The sequence below is a fragment of the Xenopus tropicalis genome, chromosome 3, assembly GCF_000004195.4.
Source record: "Xenopus tropicalis strain Nigerian chromosome 3, UCB_Xtro_10.0, whole genome shotgun sequence".
NCBI lineage: Eukaryota > Metazoa > Chordata > Amphibia > Anura > Pipidae > Xenopus > Xenopus tropicalis.
In genome coordinates this window covers 13,942,391-13,960,778 of record NC_030679.2, presented here as the reverse complement: position 1 = coordinate 13,960,778, position 18,388 = coordinate 13,942,391, and the positions used below count along the sequence as shown (strand labels likewise).

Sequence of the window (18,388 nt, the reverse complement as noted above, 5' to 3'; positions counted from 1 at the left end):
ATATATGGTATTCTAGGGTCTCCGTACTGTTAGGGGGTTTTATGGCACATAATACACATACCAGGTGCTTATAATGCAGCGGCCAGAGCGCCAGAAGTTATAATTCATATGCACTATTTTCATTTGGGTGCCTCTGTACAACACATAGGGGCACATTTACTAAGACACGAATTCGAATTGGAAAAATTCCGATTGGAAAACGAACATTTTGCGACTTTTTCGTATTTTTTGCGAATTTTCGGCGCCTTTACGACTTTTCGGAAATTGTCGCAACTTTTTTGTTACCAATACAATTTGCGCGAAAAAACGAGAGTTTTTCGTAGCCATTACGATGCGCTCATATCTTGTCGCGACTTTTTCGTATTGAGCGCTCGTAAGCGGCGGGCGAAACTTTCAGACTTAGCATGATTTTGGAAGCCTCCCATAGGACTCAATGGCACCCTGCAGCTCCAACCTGGCCCAAGAAAAGTCACCATACTGAAGCTTGAATGAATCCGAATCTTTTGTACTCGGCGCGAAAGCTGCGAAAAAGTCGCGACTTTTCGCGCAAGTAGTAACGCTACGAAAAAATCGCCAGATTTTGCACAACATTCGGAATGGCAACGAAAAAGTCGCGACAATTATCTGAAAAATCGCAAAATACCAATCAATAAGAAAAAACGCAATCGGACGCATTCGGCCCGTTCGTGAGTAGGTAAATGGGCCCCATAGTTTGCTAATCCTACGCACAATGGGCATCAAACTTCTCAGTAGTCCCCTGGTGTTCATATTTAGAGTGTTTTAAGTCGATATGTTACACATAATACACGTCGGGTGCTTATTTTGCAGCAGCTCAAGCGTGAGACGTGAAAATTCACTTGCACTATTTTCATTTGGGTGCCTCTGTATCTACCTAATTTTGTTTAGTCACAATGAGTACTTCTGGAAAATAAATTGTTTTCTATGGTGTACTGTTCTGTAGACCCCTGACGTTCATATTTAGAATGTTTTATGTTGATACGGTATAAAATGTGGGGTATAGAATGGCGTAAAATGCAAGCTTTGAGACAATTTTCAGAAATTACTTAAAATCTACATATTTAGTTTAGCTTTATACAAAGACATATTTACCCATTTTGGCAGAATGTGTATTTTCTGAAAATATGAGGTTTTCTGGGGTCAACTTACTTATTTCCCACTTTTACCACACAACTCAGGTGGTGTGTTTTTTGGTAGTAGAAATATATGCCATGAAATATGTATGCACTAACTTCATTTTTGGGTCTCTAAATTCCAGATACTTTGGTAATCCTATGCACAATGGGCATCAAACTGTTCAGTGGACCCTTGGCTTTCATATTTAGGATGCTTTTTCTTGCTATGTGTGAGATGCTTGAAAGTGGAAGCTTTGAGGCTATCTTTAGGTATTTCATCAAAACCACCAACTGTGGGAAAGCACTGCAACTCCATAGTTTGGAGTAGAAAGACATGGGTGCCCATTTTGAATTCATCCAAATGTGTACTTTCCAAATATATAGGGACTGGGTCTGTATATATGGTTTTGGGGGCTGAAATTTTTTTGTGTGTTTTTACCCCACAGAAATGCAGTAAATGTGTTGAATTTTCAGTCGATAAAGTTATCTCTGGGGCAGTTTGTATTCATTTACATCCTTTCTCTAAATGCCAGATACTTTGGTAATCCTATGCAAAATAGGCATCGAACTGTTCTTGGCTTTCATATTTAGGGTGTTTTATCTTGGTACCTAATGCTATGTGGGAGATAAGATGCTTGAAAGTGAAAGCTTTGAGGCAACTTTTAAGAATTTTCGTAGAAACTGATAGGTTCAGAAAGGCATTACTGTTTGGTACTTAGAAGCAGAAAGACATGGTTATCCATTTTGGATTCGGCAGAATGTGTATTTTTTCCTAATAAACCTAATATTCCAGGATTTTTGGCTTTGGAATCTAAAGTATGCGGTAATTCTGCTGTAATGCTTTAAAAAATTGTTAATTTACTGCTTGATGTATTTTTTTTTTCATCTATATAAGTCAGAAATCTCCATAGAACTTTCTGAATCGATTGAATTTGTTATAAATCCCTATATCATGAAAAATAATAATTTTTCTTTTTCTTTTTTTTTTTTATATAGTATCGGACCCCTTATCCGGAAACCCGTTATCCAGAAAGGTCCGAATTAAAGAAAGCCTGTCTCCCGTAGACTCCTTTTTAATAAAATAATTCAGAATTTTAAAACGGATTTCCTTTTTCTCTGTAGTAATAAAACAGCACCTTGTACTTGATCCCAACTAAGATATAATTACCCCTTATTGGGGGCAGAACAGCCCTATTGGGTTTATTTAATGGTTAAATGATTCCCTTTTCTCTGTAATAATAAAACAGCACCTTGTACTTGATCCCAACTAAGATATAATTACCCCTTATTGGGGGCAGAACAGCCCTATTGGGTTTATTTAATGGTTAAATGATTCCCTTTTCTCTGTAATAATAAAACAGTACCTGTACTTGATCCCAACTAAGATATAATTAATCCTTATTGGATGCAAAATAATCCTGTTGGGTTTAATTAATGTTTTATTAAGTTTTTAGCAGACTTAAGGTATGGAGATCCAAATTACGGAAAGACCCCTTATTCGGAATACCCTTGGTCCCGAGCATTCTGGATAATGGGTTCTATACCTGTATATAGTTTTCCTACCTAAATGGGACGCACAGTTGAAGAATTCTTGTTGCACAGCAAGTGGGTAAAATGACATGGCCACATACAAAAAAGAAAATATGCAGAATAATACAGTGCAACAGTCTACACACTGAGGTTTAAATAGTATGAGTATGTCAAATATAACCTCTTTCTCTCTATATTGTTTTTACAGTCCCCAGCTAACCAGCAATAGGTTGAGACAAATGGGTGCAATCTAATGATGAATAATAATACAAGAGAATACGCATAGGAACTGGCAGTATATTTAGCAGGACTTCAGCATCCTTTAACCCAAGTTGTGGTAACAGGACAGTGTTTAGGAGTGAACAAAGGCAACACTGACCTAGAGAGAGAAATGAGGGACAGGACATTGTGTCCCCATGTCACTGTATAGTCATGTGAATCTTGTATACAAAAAAAACAATGGTACAAATACAAGAGACAAACAAGACACATTCAATTACATTATTGTCTCAAAGGCAAACAGACAGGACACGTCAGTTAACTCTGGAATTTATTAGTAACAGTGCTCTTAAATATAAAACACTTCCAAAAGGGTTTGAAAAAGTTTTTCCCCTTTTATTAAATAGTTTATTACAATAAAAACTGCACTTATATGGACTCATTTGGTTTTATATACAAATTCAGCAGTGCATAAAAGACATTCGGCTACAGAATAAAGGGCAACATACAGATTCAGCAATATACAGAGGGCATTTATCTACAAAATGAAGGGTAACATTCTCCATCTTTATAAAAAATGGGCCAGTATATCCAATGGTTTGAAAGAAATCACCATACAGTATAGTAAAAAATGTATTTACAAGATATATGCCCCAAACAGTAAAAAAAATACTTTAAAAGGTAAAATACCAAAACCTGGCCAGGTATCCATAACGTCACACCCCTTTAATCAGACTTCGATATAGCAAAATACTCACTGGGAGAGCATCTACGGAATTCTAATTCGAGTCAGTAGCGTTGGTGTGACGATAACCTTACTTGTTTTACGCTTTCTCAAGGGTTCAGTGAAAGTGAGGCTTTGGGCGCATCTATAAATACGAGTTTGTTAATCCCCATTGGATAACGTGGCCGCTCATCATTTTCATCACACCAAACAACCACATAACACAGTAAAAAAAACACAGCACACTATCAGCATACTTAAAATTTAATTTTTTTTTGGGGGGGGGGAATAATAGTTTACTCATTATGCGCATGTGTGTGTGACGTAGGAGCGGTGAATGTGAATCATCTTCCTATGTCACACGCATGTGCATAATGTGTGAGCTGTAGTATTTGCTCATTATGTACATGCGGGTGCCACAACATGGCTGCCTGAACTGGACCTCCCGCATAACACTGTAGCCCTTGCCTTTGGTGGGGGAAGCAATTTTAGGGGGATAGATGCCCATTGAGGACAGTTAGGGGCACATTTACTAAGACACGAATCTGAACCGAATTGGAAAAATTCCGATTTGAAAACGAACATTTTGCGACTTTTTCGGCATCTTTACGACTTTTTCGTTACCAATACGATTTGCGCGAAAAAACGCGAGTTTTTCGTAGCCATTCCGAAAGTTGCGCAAAATCTGCCGATTTTTTCGTAGCATTAAAACTTGCACGAAAAGTTGCGCCTTTTTCGTAACGTTAAAACTTAAAAGGTGCGACGTTTCGCGCAAGTTTTAACGCTACGAAAAAAGCGCAAGTTTTAACGCTACGAAAAATCGCCAGATTTTGCGCAACTTTCAGAGGCTACGAAAAACTCGCGTTTTTTCGCACAAATCGTATTAGTAACGAAAAAGTTGCGACATTTTTCCGAAAAAAACGCAAAATACCGATCATTACGAAAAAAAACGCAATCAGACGCATTCGGCCCGTTCGTGGCTTTAGTAAATGTGCCCCTTAGTGTCCTGGTTCTCAAGAGCCTCTGGAAGTGCCGTATTACAGCAGTCGAAGAAGTCATTTACCCTGCAGTAATGTATGGGAGGGTTGGGAAAACTAGTAAGTTTCGCGTAAGTCGGGTTCAGGAATTAAAAATGGAGGCTGTAGCTAACGAGGGGTCACAGCCCATGGGTCATTGAGTTAGTCAGGTCCAAGAAATAAAAATAGGGGTCGCAGCTAATGAGCCACTGCATTTTGGCGAGTTGACATTTGTGACCCAATATCATTATCAGTTTAATAAAATCACTGAAATTTAAGGCCTGTCACCTTAAGAAATAATTCCAAATTATTTCCTATTTTGTTTGTCAAGCAAAATAAACTTCACTTACAATATTTAACAATATTAATCTTGTTTCCTTCAGTCTTGGAATAACACAATCACAGCAAGTAGGCAGGTGCCATTTTGTGGGCACTGTTATTAAGGCAAACTTTGCATCACCCCAAAATAATGTGCCTGAATGGGGGACCTGATGCATATGTCCATGCACAGGATATAAAATTATATGGTAAGGAGGGAGGGGGAATCCGAGTACTGAATAGAAAGGGAAAGTAATTGTTTGCCCCACCTCTATGCCTTAGGGGCAGGCAATATATGATTGATAGCTGGGATTTTAAATGCTTTTATAATGGGTCTGGATGTGTAAAGAAAAAAAGGATTTTGGGTTTTGAATTGTTGGCAAACCTTGTACAAAATAAGCACACTGACTGTATTTTGTTTAGGTATATACAATATGGCTTTAGAGAAATCAGTGCAGCCTGAAGCACATATTTTAAATGACAGCTTTAATTGAATAATAATGGTATAACTAAAGGGTAACAAGCAAGGGTATATACCCATATTCTAGAAATAATAGTGAATTCAAAGCAGCTCCTGAGACGCACAAACCAATCATTATCATGGAGAAAGTATAAATTCTTGCTGCGGGCAATATGACACTAGTGATGTCAGAACAACATCCATCACAGCGATCATTTGATGCCGCTAATCACATACTAATCACAGTATCGGTAACATTATTCTCTCTGGGGATGGTCAGGCTCCTCGCTGGGACTGACTAAGGCTTATTCTCTCCCCCAGAGACACAATGTGCACAAACTGGTCTGACAGCTCTGTAAGTCACGGCAACCTCTGCGGAGTGGTGATGCAAGAGTAGTAATGCCAGCGATACTTGGCAACTCCATGTAAACCTAGTTTCACCTCCAGTTAGAAGGATAATTTCCGGAAAAAGATCACAGCGGTTATTTTGAAATTTGTTCTCTGGAAGTACACCAGAAATAAGCAATTTCCCTACCCCAATAGCTTTGTATTTGGGTTTACACCCCCTTACAAAAACACACAATCATTGTCCCACTGCACCCCCTGTTTTTGTTATAGAAGTTGTTGAAAAAGTCATTATAGATGTGAGAAAATTCACCACTGAGCATTCTACTGACTAAAAATCTCATAACAAGTGCAAGAGACGAGACCAATGCTTATTCCCAGCACTATGTGCGGCATCTTCCTATTATCTTACCTATAGACATAATTATGTCTTTTTTTTTTCTTCACTATATGACACTTGAATCAGACATGGAAATAAAGGACAGACTTGTTCAGTGCTGGTACTGTACCAGCCTAGAGATTCAGCAGCCCTATACCAGTAATAATCCAGGGCTTCATAGTTCTTCACAGCATAGTTCCCTGCTAGAGGGCTGTAGTGGCCCAGAGCTGGTACAGAAGCAATGGTTGCAATCTGACATTTCTTGTACCTGCCCCCTTGCCCCAGAGATACAGCCCTGACTGTGTAAAGGTGGCCATACATGTTAAGATCCACTCGCAGGGTGAGGTCACCAAGTGAGCGGATCTTCTCCCAACATCCCCATCTACGGGTGGGCGATATCGGGTGAATTTAGGCTAATAAGCCCTGGGGCCAAAAGATCAAATTATAACGTCGGTAATGGGTGCAGTCAGTTCGGGGACCGCATCTGACTAGATTTTTTAACCTGCCCAATCAATATTTGCCCGATTTCAGCCCAGAAGTCGATCGGGCAGGCCCGTTGTTGCTGCCCTTACACGGGCCGATAAGCTGCCGAAACGGTCTAAGGGGCCAATATCGCCAGCTACAATCGGCCCGTGTATGGGGACCTTTAGGTCAGTGCTGTATAAATGAGGGGCAGAAAATGGGGAGGCACATTAGCTTCACCCCAATGGTAAGCTAACATGCACGCCATTCAGGCATTTTTGTGCCAGATTTTTAATTTGCCGTTTGATGCAGAGATGTTTTCATCATAATAACCTAGCACACAATTGTTGACGTGCTACAAGGGGGCTGAGGCCATGACGGGGGCCAGATACACATCAAAGTCATCCATGGGCCACTGCCTTCTATTCTTTTAACCTAAGGACAAAGTGCTATCAGTTCCTGGCTCATCAGGCATGTCAGCAGTGCAGGAGAGCTGCACCGGAGTGGGTTTTGCTGCAACGGCAAATCAAAAATCCATTCATCAGGTATTTTAATCTTAGATAACTTGCACGGGGTATTATGTGAATATACTTTCTACCCATTTTATTATTTTTTTTTTACAGATCTACAGCATGAGATTCATGTCTTTCTAAGAAAAGTGATATGATAACCAGGAATAATTGCAAAGTCAGGGGAAACATGATTTTTTTTTAAAAAAAGAAAGAAAAAAATTAACCCTTTAAGTGTCAGCAGAATAGTTTTTTTGAACATTTTGTGCTCTCCGAGCTTTCTGAATTTCTAAGTGACTTTAAACTGCCCCTTTATTTAGAACAGAGAATAGAAATAGGGTTTCTTCTGTATTTGTTGCCATAAAGTATTCACTAATATTCAATTAAATTTTAAATAACACTAATTTTTAATTGTATTTAGCATTTAATTCAAGCTATATAATTTACACAATCACTAAAATCTCAAAATAAGAGCCCTTTAATTCACTCTGATGGCATTATTGCACCTTTAAATCCCTGCCTCCTGTTTAATAGTGAAATAAGCCTCTAATCAGACTAAGAGATCAGGCTCAGACCTCCTCCTTGGGTTCATGCTTTATGTATAACGCAAGGTATTTGCTGGCACTTTATCAAGCAGGGACATAATCCTTTAGTCATGAGATCGGGAAGCATATGAGTAAAGGAGCCATACACATTATAATTATGATGGTTGCAGAAAAGATTGTTTGTACCCTCCATTAACGTTCAGGGCTGAATCGTCACATATGTAGGTAGAAACAATAGGAATTCTACCCCATCTGTCGATTCAGCCCTAAACGCTTGCCTTTGCTCGGGCGCCTTTAATAGCGCCAGATCAAAATTTTCTGTCCTGCTCGTTTTGTACAATAATATCGGTGCATGTATGGCCAGTTTTAGAGCCCTGCTCCTGTACAATAAGCCAATACTTGGTGATATAAAAAATGAATCCCACAGAGCCATTTCTTGTAACCCTTTTTTATCTGGGGAATGGCCCCAAAGCCTTGGTTGTAAGATGACAAATTTTTTGCAGCCGGTTGCAGCTCAGACTGCCCTTATTCTGTTAATAAATATAGATTTTTTTTCCAGTTGTAATGATGCACTATAAACATTTAGTAATGACAACTAATATACCATGTGCGTTAACGGGAAAAATACCGTACCTTTCTGAAAGGCAGCCATACTGTATGTAGGATCTCCTACACGCTCAGCCCATTTGATCCATAGGCTAGCACAGTCACCACAAGGAAATAACCTTGTAACAATGTCATAATAAAGGTCTATCTGCACAAATCAAAGAAAACCCTACAAATGATCGTTTAACAGAGACTAAACATGTGTACATAGAGATAAATTCCCATTGTTATGCTATTTTTACTCTTATTAGCCTTCACTATGGGCACCCAGAGTTGTTTACAGTTTGGGAACACTGAAGGCACAAGACTCAAGGCCAGGTTAAATAGGTCAGAGGGCTTTTAGTATCACCCATGTAGTATAAGGGATAATGGACACTCTACTTTAAATTAGAAAGATATTACAGAAGTCACTGAGGAGTTCTGTGACCATATAAAAGTGGAAGAAATCCATGGTATCTTAAAGCAAGTGATTTGCGTACCTGAAGATTTGAAAGAAACATTACAATACCTTTTTGTTTTTGAGATACAAAGGTATCTTTCAGTCAGTAGTTAGTAACCACAACATACATGCAAGTAGGGACATGGCTTGTTTATGGAGTCATAAGACCTAAAGGTGGGGCCATATACAGTCACAATTCCTTTAACTTCAAAGAGATTTCTTCTTTTTTTCTAGGTTTTATCTTTTTGGCCTAGGCCCTTAAACCATGCGCACCTGCTAGTGTTACCAAAGCCAAATCCACAATTTACAATTACATAAATCAGAGGCTTTCTTATATATTGTAAATGTGTTGAGCTAATTATTTACACTGCAAATAAACTGGTTTCTCTTGTTGTAATGCGTGCAAAGGAATTCTATCACTAGGTACAAAGGGCAAATCAGTGCAACAACAGCCACTGCACCAAATATTCCGGTAAAACAGGAAAGTTGTGAGTTTTTAAAAAAAGGTCCCCCACCCAAAAACTTTTTTTCTCATAATGAAAGAAAATTTGATCCTGAACAACTTTCATTATTTGTACATTTATTAAAAGGTTTTTTTTTTTTACTTTATTGCTTTTTGTAAATGTAACTATTATTGAAAGCAGTATCTGATTGGCTGTTTATAGTCTCTGCATTACTAGCTTTGAATCCGGAAACAATGTAGCAGAAGCCAGCTTATTAACAAACTGACTGCACTGTTTCAAGAATCAGAATCCGTGAGACAGGCAGATCCTGTTTTCAAGAGCAATTACATCCACACAATTCAAAATTAATATTGGACATTTGCTTAGAAATACATGTTCTTTCAATATGCATTTAACACCTTTTTGGGTGCAGTTCCCCTTTAATTGTGTTTAGACTTGAATATACCAAAATTAGGCTACTGGCACCCACACACATCTTGCAACTTGCAGCAAACACTAATGCACAGATGAACTGGGTGCTTGCAAACCCTAGAATTAAATCAGTCTGGACTTGGTGATTTCTTGTGGGTTGAGTCCATGAACACAACTGACTAGCAGTAAGCGTTTCAGACATAAATGTCGTTATAGGTGGAGCATACAAAAGTGAAGCCATCCCCAAGTTCTTTGGTGCACTGCATGCCGCCGGTGCTACAGAGCAGGAAGCCGCAATACCACTGGAATTCTGGGAAAAAAGTGTTGGTAAAAAAAAAACAAAAAAAACATGGTGATTTGCAACCAAAAACTACAATTTGCCTACTTTACCGCACTTGCTAATAAGACCTTAACAACTTCACTGTACAGGGATTCAATATGCATGAATAACCAGTGAAGTTTGCTATAAGTACTATTGGAAATAACAGCTCTCAATACAATACAATACTTTCAGTCGGGTGAATGTTGCAAGCAACAGTTAACAACTAGATAGATACAGAGTTTTCCAATAATTTTAATAATTATGTACAAATACTTTATGTTTTGAATTCCATTACCGCCGCAGGCATTTTTAGAGATGCAACCTCGTAAACTGTACTATAAAAAGGAAAGCAGTATGGCAAATAAAACCGGGTTTTGAAACTTGCCAGGAAACACAGATCCAAGAAACAAACAGGACTCTGTTATCCTCTGCAATTAAATTTCAAGATGCAAAAATCACAAATCTCAAACAAATTCTCCGTCAGGCCTGTCACAGCCCCATCTGAACACTGCAGGCTGTATATCCGGCTTGAACACAATAAAAGACAGCAGTTGGATTTTATGATGCGGTAAAATATTAAACCCATCAAAATGTAAATGTGGGCTAACAACCCAGATACAGATAGCTTGATTCTACAATTATATCCCATTAGGCACTTTAGATACACTAGCAATTAACTTTGCATTTGCCTTTTTCACAAGCCTAACTTTTAGCACTGCCTTGAATGGGACTGAGGCATGCATGGTAGAAATGGTGTACAAAAAGCAGTGTAAAAAAACAGCAATTGTCATTCTGAGACTCTTTTGACACAGTTTTATAAAAATCTCTTTAAAGGAGAAGGAAAGCCACATTAGTGCCACCTAGAACGCTATATTTATTCTGCAGAAAGCTTTACCATACCTGAGTAAACAGCCCTAGAAGCTCCCAGATCTATCATAGGGCACCTGCAGAACCTTCCCCTTACAGCATACCACACTCTCCAATACTACCCTGCTTCCCCAAACATAACAAAAAGGCAGAGAAGCGCAAAGGCCTGGCCATTTCATTTCCTATCCCAAACCCACAAGAAAGTATGTTGACGTCAGAATCAGATCGCCTTCAACTGAGCCAATGGCTGCCAGACTTTTGGGTTTAATCTCCCCTTGCAGGTTGAACCTTCCTGGGGTGGGCCCCCTTAAACAAGGTTACAAATATATTTTTTAAACTGAGCTGTTCCATTAAAGAGCAAATATACATACAGTTTGATCTACCAAATGGTGGTCAAGCTGCAGCACTGAGGGAAAGTGCCTTAAAAAAAGTTATGTTAAAGTCATAACTGATCTAATTAGTGCAATAAACCAGTAACCTTCACAGTGAAACGCACTTTCCACTGGGTGAAACCTCCAGCTATAGTGCTATTGCTATACGACTTCCAAAATCACTGCAATTACTAATTAAACCATATCCACAAAGCTGCCAGGTCACTAGACTCATGACTATCAAAAGTTACTGTCATAAAAATCAATTGTTTAGAAATGTGCTTTCAAGTAAAATAATTCTGTAAAAGCACAATTTGCTCACTCTTTCTGCTGGAAAATGTAGAGGAAAACTTTCTAATAATTATTGATAATAATTGATTACATCTCCTCTTCAGGCAATAAGAAGTTTGTTTAGAGAGCAAATTTCAACCCAGGTAATACCTATCCCAATAGGGCACATTTTGCACCCACAAGGAAAAAAGACGGCGGCTGAAAAACTGGTGAACTGGTACACTGTTATTTTGAAGTTTTCCTGCATATTAGTGTTTTAGGGCCCCATAAGGAGCATTATCTATGGGCATAACATTAGTTGTCTTGGTCTCCTTTAAAATTATCTACAAATAAGAGCAAAGTTATAGTTAAAGTAAATGGAAAATCTATACACCCACAAAAATCATGGCACAAAACAATGACAAAGCTCCCCAGTCAAAATTAGTTTGAGTGCAGTCTCTATTTTCTAAGCATTGTTGGGGCATTGTCATACATCTAGGAGACCTTGCACCACAAAAATTTGTTTAGGGTGAATGCAGCTGTGAACTTTTTGTTTTGCTACATTTCTGCACCAAACATTGCTAGATTTATGAAGGAGGACTGCTGTAGCGCAAAATGGCTGATGGCTGCTGATATTCTATTCATCCAATTAACTTTGATGAATTAACCACGCAATAACTCAGAGGCAAATGGCAAGTTAAAACTAGTCACACATGTCCCAAATACTGGCAGGGAAGGGCCACTTACAGGAGCTGATTATTCCTTCCCACAGAAGTGGTCCTGGGCCAAACATGGAGATATCAAAACAAAATAAAACCTCCCCACAGTACAGAAGCATGTCTCATTAGTTGCATTATGTCCCTGTATATAAGTCATAGTATCAGGTCTTGCTCTGCTGATGTCTAGCCCTGAGTTTGTTGGTCTTATTTAAGCGCAGGTGTGGTCCCCTCAATTTCCACACAGTTAAGCTGGCCATACACGCACGCAGATATCAGTCGTCCCGTCGATCGCCCGGGTTAAAAGACTTTGATTGGGCACCGTTGTGTTGAGTGTCCTGCCCAAAATGGCTCACAATATAAAAATAGGATCAAGTGTGTCCCTAATGAATGACTGTAGGACTATACCTCTAGGTGGAGTTACTCTAGAAATGATATATTTGTTGCCTAGGTCTGGCAGCATAGCCCTATGATCCTTACTAGTTATCATGGCCTATCAGGCAAAAACTGTCCACACCAGAAGGAAGCTCTTAGCGTGGGTGCAAATACATGCGCATTATGAGCAGAGGGCTCCTGTAGCCCCAAAGCTGGCAGTTATGCATAAGGTGCATGGTTTCCTAGTCTTATCTTTTGATTGGCTTTAGTTGTCCTTTAAATGTATTTCAATATTTTAGGCAAAACTACAAGCCCCCTGCTTTTCTTCTTTTGTTTGTTTTGTGCATATGATACTTGAATTTACCAGTTAATTTGCTTCCAGCCTGGAAACAAAAAACAACTCACCCACTTGGTTTCACATTAAACGAATAATTAGCACCTCTATTGTAAACGTGGGTGTTCTGTAAACTGTGATTTAAAGAAAATGCAAAAAGTGAACAGCGCTAACTGGGCCTGCACTAAATGCAGGATTTAAGGCATGCATTAATTCAGTCATTACCATGTTACACTATCATACATTTTTATATTAAAATAGTTAAAACTGGAAAAGACTATCTTGTAAAATAAATTGCAAAACCACTGTGTACCTGGCATGGTTATGTGCCATGGTGTGTTAGTCACATGAATAACAGTAGTAATTTCTGAATATGTTGCAACCTTTATTACTTTTATAAGCTACTGGGGAAAAAGTGGAAATTTTAAACATGCTGTGTATGATTCATTTGTATGTAAAATGCATTTGTTAATGCATTGCTCTTTTCCCTACTTTGTGTTATTGCTTATTCTGTGCACACTTCTGTACACTAGCTTCAATAGTCACCATAATTGCAGATTCAGCATTTCAAAAACTCATCAAAAAGCATTTCCTATACAAAATATATAGATCTAAGCCGTTAGAAGTAGAGAAGAAGCTTACCCATGTGTAAATTTGGTCCGGGTGCTCATGCCCCAGACCTTCAGCATAGGGGAGCCATATCGGAAGTACTTAGATGAGATAGGCAGAATAGAAGCTCAAATATTAAAGTAAGATCAAAAGTAGTTTATTGAAGAATACACATAAATGCTAAGCCTTACGCGTTTCGTGCCAATCTGGGCACTTAATCATAGGCTATGAGCAATAAACTACTTTTGATCTTACTTTAATATTTGAGCTTCTATTCTACCTTATTGGATTTCCGGAGTGCCTGCATATCTCATCTAAGTGCTTCCTAAAAAGCATTTCATCCCAGCAAAGAGTACAATATTAAACCAACTGAGCACTGTTTTCCAAGGTAATAACGAAAGTAGATATCCACAGAATTCGATGCAATATTTGTATATAGGCAATACTGAATGCAATATTACCCTCAAGAATCTTGGGGTAATATTGAAGAAATAAAGTGAATCAAAAGTAATAAGTAGTAAGTAATATTTTGTGCTGCACATGAATATATCCTACTAATCATAAAAAAGCATTGATTTTACTTTATTACAAAAAACACAATCTGGTTCATGTTTATTGGTACTAGCAAAATAAAGAGAAAAAAATAAGCTTGCATAACAAGATTTGTGCTTCTATATTGGGAAGGCCATTTAACACATTTAAACAGAGGTGTGGTGGTGCTAAGAAAGTTATCAGTAGCAAAGGTAAAGTAAACACGAAAAAAAAGAACTCATGCTCCTTTTACATATACTTTACAACAGTGTTTTTTTCTCAGGGTGCCTAAATTAAGTTGGAGGATAATTGGTTTGCGTACCATTTTTTGATGATTATTTTTCACTCTTCACCTCTTTTATTGGTTGCTTTGTTTGTAAATCTGTATGTTCAATGTATAAACAAATTTATTGTAAAGCGCTACAGAATATGTTGGTGCTTTATAAATACAAGTTAATGATAATATTGTAGGGAGGACAATCACTGCGATTAGGGGAAGCTGATGACCCATGGGTGTAAATAGATAGATGCATACATACATAGGTCACTCATTGATATCTTTACAGTGTATAATGTTTAGAGCTCTCCCAAATGGTGTTAGTGTCAGGGCTGAGGCTGATTCCAAATGATATTTAGATAAGCATTTAGGGTTTCTGCCAAAGGTTTTTAACGTAAAAACTGACTGTTCGTTTAATGTGCTTTTATTGCTCACCCTTTTTTCAATGGGTTTTCAGGGCATAGGGCTCTGCCAAGGGCCTTTAGGCTCAGGGCATGGGGCTCTGCCAAGGGCCTTTAGGCTCAGGGCATGGGGCTCTGCCAAGGGCCTTTAGGCTCAGGGCATGGGGCTCTGCCAAGGGCCTTTAGGCTCAGGGCATGGGGCTCTGCCAAGGGCCTTTAGGCTCAGGGCATGGGGCTCTGCCAAGGGCCTTTAGGCTCAGGGCATGGGGCTCTGCCAAGGGCCTTTAGGCTCAGGGCATGGGGCTCTGCCAAGGGCCTTTAGGCTCAGGGCATGGGGCTCTGCCAAGGGCCTTTAGGCTCAGGGCATGGGGCTCTGCCAAGGGCCTTTAGGCTCAGGGCATGGGGCTCTGCCAAGGGCCTTTAGGCTCAGGGCATGGGGCTCTGCCAAGGGCCTTTAGGCTCAGGGCATGGGGCTCTGCCAAGGGCCTTTAGGCTCAGGGCATGGGGCTCTGCCAAGGGCCTTTAGGCTCAGGGCATGGGGCTCTGCCAAGGGCCTTTAGACTCAGGGCATAGGGCTCTGCCAAAGGCCTTTAGACTCAGGGCATGGGGCTCTGCCAAGGGCCTTTAGACTCAGGGCATGGGGCTCTGCCAAGGGCCTTTAGGCTCAGGGCATGGGGCTCTGCCAAGGGCCTTTAGGCTCAGGGCATGGGGCTCTGCCAAGGGCCTTTAGACTAAGGGCATAGGGCTCTGCCAAGGGCCTTTAGACTCAGGGCATAGGGCTCTGCCAAGGGCCTTTAGACTCAGGGCATAGGGCTCTGCCAAGGGCCTTTAGACTCAGGGCATAGGGCTCTGCCAAGGGCCTTTAGACTCAGGGCATAGGGCTCTGCCAAGGGCCTTTAGACTCAGGGCATGGGGCTCTGCCAAGGGCCTTTAGGCTCAGGGCATGGGGCTCTGCCAAGGGCCTTTAGGCTCAGGGCATGGGGCTCTGCCAAGGGCCTTTAGGCTCAGGGCATGGGGCTCTGCCAAGGGCCTTTAGGCTCAGGGCATGGGGCTCTGCCAAGGGCCTTTAGGCTCAGGGCATGGGGCTCTGCCAAGGGCCTTTAGGCTCAGGGCATAGGGCTCTGCCAAGGGCCTTTAGGCTCAGGGCATAGGGCTCTGCCAAGGGCCTTTAGGCTCAGGGCATAGGGCTCTGCCAAGGGCCTTTAGGCTCAGGGCATAGGGCTCTGCCAAGGGCCTTTAGGCTCAGGGCATAGGGCTCTGCCAAGGGCCTTTAGGCTCAGGGCATAGGGCTCTGCCAAGGGCCTTTAGACTCAGGGCATAGGGCTCTGCCAAAGGCCTTTAGACTCAGGGCATAGGGCTCTGCCAAGGGCCTTTAGACTCAGGGCATAGGGCTCTGCCAAGGGCCTTTAGACTCAGGGCATAGGGCTCTGCCAAGGGCCTTTAGACTCAGGGCATAGGGCTCTGCCAAGGGCCTTTAGACTCAGGGCATAGGGCTCTGCCAAGGGCCTTTAGACTCAGGGCATAGGGCTCTGCCAAGGGCCTTTAGACTCAGGGCATAGGGCTCTGCCAAGGGCCTTTAGACTCAGGGCATAGGGCTCTGCCAAGGGCCTTTAGACTCAGGGCATAGGGCTCTGCCAAGGGCCTTTAGACTCAGGGCATAGGGCTCTGCCAAGGGCCTTTAGACTCAGGGCATAGGGCTCTGCCAAGGGCCTTTAGACTCAGGGCATAGGGCTCTGCCAAGGGCCTTTAGACTCAGGGCATAGGGCTCTGAAAGGGGGCCTTTGGGCTCAGGGCATAGGGCTCTGAAAGGGGGCCTTTGGGCTCAGGGCATACGGCTCGGAAAGGGGGCCTTTGGGCTCAGGGCATACGGCTCGGAAAGGGGGCCTTTGGGCTCAGGGCATACGGCTCTGAAAGTGGAGTTTATGCTAGTCAGTAGTAAAAGGTTATTTAAGCCATAGTTAAAGAAAACATAACTGAAAGAGACTTTCCACCATATATTATTACAAAATGTAAGGCTATTTGCAAGTTTTTACTGAAAGGCAAATGATGCGTTTAACCCTTCATGTTCTGTAGGCTCTAGACACAATCTAGCAGAAGGCAGCTCCCCTTATGCTGCACTGAGTAAGGATCAGGCAACAACAGGCAGACAAACACTGCTTTCAGAATCAATCACAAATAACTTTAAAACCCCTAAACACGTTTATCATCTCATGTAAAGTTATTTCAATAAACATGTACTTTATTTCCGCAGTTTGGGGGGCAGAGATCCTTTTCCAACCCCGTGTGAGGCTGCCTCACTCTGACACCTGACAGGCCCTGTTTATGAGGAAGACAAGCCTATCCATTCCATATGAACTTGTCACGTCATTCCTACTTACGCTTTATCCACCAGCTCCCGTACTTTCCACATGTTGAGCATCTTGAGCTCCCAAATCCGTTCCTCGGGCCCCGGGGACTCGCTAGCGTACACACTAAAACACTTTCTCTCACCGGAGACCTGCCGATGTCACACCGCGCATGCGCACCTGAGCCTCTGCCACGGCAAGAACGCGTCACAGCGCGCAAGCTCAGAGAGCGAAACGTGGAAGGCGTCTCGTCACGCATGCGTACTGGAACGCCTTCGAGGTTTGAGTTCCAAAGTCCGCATGCGCACTAAAACAAAAGTTCCCGCTGGTTATTATAATGCGCATGCGCAGACTTGTTGCGCTTGCGTACTGCGGTCTGGTCTTTTCAAGCCGTAGTCGCTAGGGTTCCACGTAGCCTGAGTATTTGTTCGTGACGCCGGAAGTAGGTGAGTCCCTGGCTGGGCGCGTCATAGTAACTGTCAAAGTCCTTCACGTCGTGCTCAGTGGTGGGTGTGGCTTCTTTACCTAAGTGGGATGTATCTTGCGCATGCGTATATTTAAAGAGCATGCAAGTTTTGGTTTTGTCTGATTTTTATGCTTCCTTAGGTTTTTTAAGTATTTTTAGTAAATCTTTAAGGGATGTCCAATCCGTGACCCTCCGGCTCTTGATTTATAACTTCTCTTATCTCCCTTATATTTTTGGATGCAGGGAGTTATAGTACCAAACTAGCTGGAGGGTCATTCTAAACATTCCTGAGCGAATGTTCTATTTCATTTTTTGGTTCTAAATGTAAAAAAGATATTATTATCTGTGTGCAACAGGTACGTGTGTCTGTGGTGGTGTAGGTGGCTGATAAGTGTTAAATGTTTTTTCAGGCCACATTGCTGTGAACATTGCTTACTAAGGGGCACATTCATTAAAGTATGTCAGGTCTGAATACAAAAATGTTTTATTTTTTTCTAAAGTTTACAACTTTTTGTGTATTTTTGGTGATATTTTCGTTAATTTGCGCAACTTTTTTGTACTTTGCGACAATTTGCGCACCAAAATCGGATTCGTCGCAACGAGTACGAAAGTTTCAGGTTCATTCAAGCTTTGGTATCGTGACTTTCCTTGAGTCAGGTTGGAGCTGCAGAGTGCCATTGAGCCCTATGGGAGACTTTCCTTGGGCCGGGTTGGAGCTGCAGAGTGCCATTGAGCCCTATGGGAGGCTTTCCTTGGGCCAGGTTGGAGCTGCAGAGTGCCATTGAGCCCTATGGGAGACTTTCCTTGGGCCGGGTTGGAGCTGCAGAGTGCCATTGAGCCCTATGGGAGGCTTTCCTTGGGCCAGGTTGGAGCTGCAGAGTGCCATTGAGCCCTATGGGAGACTTTCCTTGGGCCGGGTTGGAGCTGCAGAGTGCCATTGAGCC

The 18,388-nt window shown here is 41.4% G+C and overlaps 1 protein-coding gene across 1 annotated transcript in view; it reads right to left on the bottom strand.

The window, feature by feature from the left end:
• clint1 (clathrin interactor 1) overlaps positions 1–17,244 on the bottom strand; it is a 41,108-nt gene extending 23,864 nt beyond the window's left edge. The window contains 1 exon segment of the mRNA NM_001376917.1: positions 17,012–17,244. Coding sequence (NP_001363846.1) covers positions 17,012–17,052 — 41 coding nt within the window. The 5' untranslated portion in view covers positions 17,053–17,244.
• Positions 17,245–18,388: the final 1,144 nt, after the last annotated feature.